Source organism: Trichoplusia ni, chromosome 5, assembly GCF_003590095.1.
Source record: "Trichoplusia ni isolate ovarian cell line Hi5 chromosome 5, tn1, whole genome shotgun sequence".
NCBI classification, from domain to species: domain Eukaryota; kingdom Metazoa; phylum Arthropoda; class Insecta; order Lepidoptera; family Noctuidae; genus Trichoplusia; species Trichoplusia ni.
This window is the reverse complement of record NC_039482.1, coordinates 10,469,191-10,475,396: the sequence shown is the minus strand read 5'-3', so window position 1 is coordinate 10,475,396 and position 6,206 is coordinate 10,469,191. Positions and strand designations below refer to the sequence as shown.

Here is a 6,206-nt window from a genome sequence, read left to right as displayed (position 1 = left end):
TAATAATGATTTGACAAACATTTACCTTGGGTGGGAATCGAAAAGACGATGTCCAAATTTGGAGTAGCAATAGGGTCACTCCACACTAGGCCAACAGACCAGTCAGCCCTAAAGTTGTAAAAAAAGTATGTATAAAAGGAAACACTAAAACCTGAAGGTAACCTTAGCTTGCAAACTCTAAAAGAGGTTAAAAATAAATAAGGTTAATTAAAACAGTGATATCACCTTAAAACATTTTATTGGCTTACAAATAACTATACTATTTTGTATTATAAGTACGTTCTAATCTAAAGAAGGTTGTGAAGTCTATGCCTTCATGGCTATACTCTCTGACTCCTCGCAGTCAGCTGCTCTCTGGACTGGTGATCTAGCTGTGTTCTGAAAACATATTATTTATACATCAATCGGTACAATGGTTTGTCGTAAGTAGAGTAAGAAACAATATTACTAGATAACTAGTAATCTTAATATATATAAATCTCGTGTCACAATGTTTGTCCTCAATGGACTCGTAAACCACTTAACCGATTATAACAAAATTCGCACACCATGTGCAGTTCCATCCAACATGAGAGATAGGATAGTTTAAATCTCAAGTTATAGTCGCAATTTCTTTTAACCACGCGAACGAAGTCGCGGGCAACAGCTAGTATACTTATATTTTACATACATAAATAATTATATATTAAAATAAAACTAGTTTCAACTCATACCACTGCAAAATTTGGCGCTAGCATCAGGTTTCAGAACACAAAAACAATTTTAATTCAACAGAAACAGAACTTTTTTTTTAAACGCCCCTCGCAGTAAGGAATTTAATCCTTGTGTCGCGGGGGGTTATGTATGACAGAATTGATAAATATTTATACAAGCTGTGGCGGTATAAAGGTAATTAATAAATAGTCCTTTAAGTAACTTACCAATTTTCTGGCTCTGTCAGTAAGTATGGAGAAAGCAAAGTGGTTGATGGTTACGCCAGTCGGTAAGGCAACTCCCTGGAACCTGTACAGCTGATTGGCGTCGTTGTCTTCTGATCCTGTGGCAATAAGGTTCAAAATTGAGTGAATTAAATTTTAACATAAATATGTAAAATATTATAGTTCGTGCGTTCTAAGATGATGTGGGTGACAGGTAATAGTTGACAATCGTAGTGAAGTTGCCTAACAAAAATTAATCGATTCTTTAAAAATATCGAATAAGTTCGTAAAGGGAATGAAATTGGATTTATCGATTTTAGATTTGTGAATTCAATTGCCAAGAAAAGAGTAAGCTTTTAAACAAAAAGAGAATGCTAAAATAATTAAATTCTATAAGATGATATAAAAATGAAGTATAGATTTCATTTTAAGTAATTTCATCGTGATTTCTTTCTGTCTGAATGTCAAGAGATTTTAGACCTTATTACACTATGTATAGTGTATTTTTGTACTGATACATACCATTTAATTTATGTACAGCTGTGACGGCGACCCTGCCGATCTGTCCAGTAGTACTGATCATGGGGCCCTTGGAGATGTCCACATGTTTACCCACTTTGTATAGAGTCACTTTGCCTGCAAACAAACATTATGTATTATAAAACATATTTTACTACAGTGTAAATAGATTTAGTAATCTATTATTGTTTTTCGACACTACTTAGCCAAGGAGAAGGAGGTTTTCAATCTGATTGTGTTGATTTCGACACGACAGGATATCAACGGAAATCGTGAGACATTTTACGAAAATTTTTGTAAAACAAGATAATGAACTACTTAGTTAAATAGGTTGTAGAGGTCAGCCAGCCTGTCCCTCGGGTATAGAGAAATAAAGACATTTTGCTTAGCTTCACGAGAACAAATCTTTGTACGAAATACAACTTTAAATTAAAGAAAACCACTCACCATTAGCCTTAGCTATGCTAGGTATCTGCTTGGTCTTATGTTCGTTGTCCACAAACATTTCCAGCGCCAGGTCCTCGCCCACCTCCAGCCGCTCCAGAGGCTCGTTCAGTCTCGCGAGCTTCACGTACTCCGCGCCCAGGGTCACCAGCTCCTGATGAGTCGGCTGCCAGTTGCCCAGCGAGGGAAGGTCCACATCGTAGATGAAGGAACCGCTGCGAACTAAGAGGGAATTTGGCTAGTTTATTGTGTGTGAGATTGTGAGCATCATATATCTTCATAAAAAGTAATAGAAAAGAATGTGTAGAACGAAAATATTAGTATTTTGTAGATTTCATGTTATCTATAAAACTAAGATAGGGATAAAATTAATTTCAAAAGTTAAATCAATATTTTTCAAAAGACTGTTTGACCTGTTTCAATTTTTATTCTTCTCGTTCTTCTTTCGTGCACAGAAGATAAATTTAGTTATGTCTATAGTCTTTTTAAACACGTGGTATAATTGTTTTAATATGAACGCTTACTGTCTGGTCCGGGGAAGCTGTGCAGTTTGACGGGCACTGAGTCCTTGAAGGCGACGGTTGCGCACGCGCCGAGCATGAACGAGCACGTCCGCCAGAATGCGCGGTTCACTTGGTGAGGGTCCGCGCATGTGAAAGATTGTAGCTGAAAAATATTATACTATTAATGTTTTCTTATTTTTTAATGTACTTGCTATGTATGTAGTATATTTATTACAGATGAATCATATTTTGATTTATAGCGGAAAAAATTGTTTCACGAAAATTGTTTTAGAAACTTTCTTTTGTTTATTTTCATTATTTTTGATTTAGACCAAGACATGCCATGCATCTATAGACCATTCAGAATAAACTATTTAGTGCAATTCAATTTTTAAGCTTTCAATCATGTATACATCTGTATTTAGGTTTAAAAAAGACTAGTCTTTGATTGACATGGGGGTAACTAATGATCTACAAACAATACATATTTTATTGCTTGGCAGTCAAAGGATTTATGTTATTATCGGTCATGTCCATTCAGATAATGTTTATTAATAATAACAGCTTACTTCCAATGTGCAGTTTTCTGTGAGTGGTCTGTGCATGTCCCAGTATATTGTGTTGTCAATCAAAGCCAGTGCACTGGTCTCCATGTGAAACTGACTTAGATCTGAAATAAATATTACAATAATTAATATCAACAACCTAAAAAAATGTTGATGCCATTAAATTAAATCATTTTAATTTGCATCATGCTTTGGTTCTCTTAACTAACACTAGTAGGAAACATGATAGTAACCAAATATTGAGAGTACAAATAAATTTCAAAAGTACCCAGTCCCTGACCCCAGTTACTGCAGCAAGAAAATTGATATAAAGTCCTACTTCCATCGTTTAAATATCATATTTAAACACTATATCTTACGTCTAGCGCAGTCGTAAGGTGTAGAAATATCCTTATTCATGATCAGAGTGCACTCATTTGGCAATCCCTTATATTGTACTTCAATCTTCTCGATTCTTCCAACTTTGTCATACTGACGCTTCTTCTCCAACATAAACAAGTGGTAACGACGATCTATAGCTTCTTTCGAACTTAAAAATCCTGGAATTAGAGAATATAAAACTTTTATATTACGAAAACAATTGTTTATGTTAAGTTATAGAAAATTTTACTTACTGCTCAATGGTAGTGTTTTTATAAGAGAATTTTGAGTCAATCTGGTCGTTAAACATAAGATATGGCGCTTCATTTTGTTTAATAAATGCAATATTTTCTTTTACTTCCAAGATATTTTTGAGGTTATCAAGCAGACACAGATGAGTTTGACACAATTGACATTTGACAGCTTCGAACGAGCGGCGTTTCCTTCCACAAGATAGGATTTTAAGCATTCTATCGGCATCAACCAGTTTTTATCCAACCACTTTGGGCACTAGCCCAGCGTTTGTGCAGGTGCAGTACCAGGTGGTTCGGAAATATGTCCTATGCTTTTACAAAAAAACACTTAGAAGAAAAATCAGCACTTCCCGCAGAGTAAATACTGATATACTCCCAGATTGTCGCCAAACTTTTATCGACTTGCACTCAAGATTAACGGAAAGAGCTCCCCAAAAAGCTATTAAATTGCTTAAACCGCTTAACGCGATCGCTTGTTACCGAACGAAGACGAAGAAAAAGGGCTGAGCCCTAAGTGCATGTTTCTTTTTTTTCTTCAAAAAACGACTCCCGTAGGAAGGAATTTAATCTTGGCGGGGTTCGAACCCGCGAAACGTCGCGCGTCGCGCCCAGTGGATTTGGTATGGTGACCTCAACCACTCGGTTATCCGTGCAGTCAAAGTACCTACCCTCTAATCCGACAAATGTATTTAGTGTACGCAAAGCAAATTGCAGTTCAATTTCGTCTGAAATTCGCTCCGTCTGTCCAGAGGCTGATGTTGGCGCGTACATTTCATCCTGTTTAGTCATCCATTACCGACAATAAATAATGTGTTCGGCATTTCGGATTACAGGAGCGGGAAAACTGTATGTCCACTCTCCATTTCCTTGCACGCACGCCCTACAGCCCACAAGGCTATATTTTGGACGTATTACTAGGTAGTAAGTAATGTGGAATTTACCAAATTATCAATGGGTTATTTCTAAGTAGACTTAAAAATAATACAAAAAGGAAGTGCTTTTTTATCTATTATTTTTTTTTTTTGCCTAGCAATAAGGGTATCAGATGAATTTGATTAACACATGTCATAGCACATACTGTTTATATTTCTTTTATAATTTACTGCAAAGACCAATGCAATGCCAAATTAATTACATTTCCATTATCAAGAGTTAAGTGCCTTATTTGTCTATTCTTCTATAAAGCAGGAGTGGTATAATATATGACTAAACACATTTTAGATTAAAGTTCATCTGCAGGGGGTCATTGGGTCGTCTATTTTAAAGGAGTCAAATAAATAAAAAAACAGATAAAAGTAGAAACACAACACATTTTATTTGTAAAACCTAACCAATCATAGTTCTCTTCCTGCCTCTGGCTCGAACCTCTTCAAACTTACTGATAGTTTCCTCCACTCCACCTTTAGGGTTAGCAGTCTTGTAAGCTTCAAGGATAGTCTCAAACAAATTCTCATAATTACTGTGTGTACTTAATAAAGCTCTTTCAAGGACATACAGGTCGACACCTTTGTCCTCAACACTAGCATCAATGTACGACAGACCAAAGTCAATCATAACCAACTCAACCTGCCCTTTTGCAAGCCAAGCAGGATCAAACCAATCCCCGTCGTTTTGAACTTTAGGAATAATCAACATGTTTGATGACGTCAAATCTCCGTGAACAATATTATAATCGTGAAGCTTTCTCAATGTTTGACCAATCATTTTTGCTATTGTATCAAAATGTTCATTAGCTGATCCATGCTTTATTACAAAATCTTTAACTGTGATATTGGTTGCTAAATACTCCATGTATATTTTCCGTCTCTCAAAATCAACAAGGTATAGTGCTGGTGTCCTAATATTAGCATACTTGCAGCGGAGTATGGAACGTGCTTCGTTTCTAATTCGCTCTTTGACTATTTCGATATCCAAATCAGGATGCCGATATTTTTTCTGGAATCTTTCTTTTATTATAGTTTGTTTTCCAAGATACTTGCAAATGTAAACCCTGGCTTCGGCACCTTGCTTCAGTAGTTGCGGTTCACTTTCATCCATATTGATAACCAATATAACCTCGTAAACAAGCGGTTTAAAGAGTACTTGTATGAACTTATTGTAAACTAGTATTTCTTATAATTTAACAACAAACACGTTTTGTTTAATATCTTCTTATTCTTAAACTTAGTTATAATATACGACTTTGTTTTATTAAAACAAATTACAAAAAACAATAATTTTTGTTTGTCGTCTGACATTGACAGAACAATGTTATTGATTTTTGACAGTCGCTTCGTAACGTTTTGTTTTATTCAGATGTATAAGATTTTTATTTAACTCGTACGAAATATATTACGAACGACTTACAAAAATAAAAAATCTTACTTACGACTGAATAATGCCTGCAAAGAATATACGACGTGGTCGAAAGTAAAAAACACCGGTCAAATGAAAAAATACACACATTAACGTTTTAGGTGTCTTTTTAAGACTCGTTAGTTCGTGATTTCATAGGCATATACTTATAAAATATAATATGATATGAATGCGCAAGAGGTACGAGAAGAAGAATCGTTCCTGAAACTGTTATAAACTTTTATTTTTCTATAATTCGGTACTTTTGTAAATAGTAAAAAGTTGTTTTTTCTAAATCTTTTACCTCTA

At 35.1% G+C, this 6,206-nt stretch overlaps 2 protein-coding genes across 3 annotated transcripts; both read right to left on the bottom strand.

Moving 5' to 3' along the window:
• Window positions 1-221: 221 nt before the first annotated feature.
• Window positions 222-3,726, bottom strand: LOC113494465 (39S ribosomal protein L39, mitochondrial). Of its 2 annotated transcripts, none has more exons than XM_026872812.1 (8): window positions 3,564-3,726; window positions 3,309-3,488; window positions 2,953-3,053; window positions 2,405-2,546; window positions 1,884-2,102; window positions 1,440-1,553; window positions 921-1,036; window positions 222-378 (listed from the first exon to the last, which is right to left on the bottom strand). In XM_026872812.1, the coding sequence occupies exons 1-8, from the start codon at window positions 3,634-3,636 to the stop codon at window positions 307-309; spliced, it is 1,017 nt and encodes a 338-aa protein (XP_026728613.1). In that variant the 5' UTR covers window positions 3,637-3,726; the 3' UTR covers window positions 222-306. The 2 variants fall into 2 exon arrangements, with proteins under 2 accessions (XP_026728613.1, XP_026728614.1); XM_026872813.1 differs by having other exon boundaries at window positions 3,567-3,726.
• Window positions 3,727-4,853: 1,127 nt separating this feature from the next.
• Window positions 4,854-5,808, bottom strand: LOC113494461 (EKC/KEOPS complex subunit TP53RK). Its single transcript, XM_026872805.1, has one exon. It carries the CDS (start codon window positions 5,598-5,600, stop codon window positions 4,890-4,892), a length of 711 nt encoding a protein of 236 aa, XP_026728606.1. The 5' UTR covers window positions 5,601-5,808; the 3' UTR covers window positions 4,854-4,889.
• Between the last annotated feature and the right edge of the window lie 398 nt (window positions 5,809-6,206).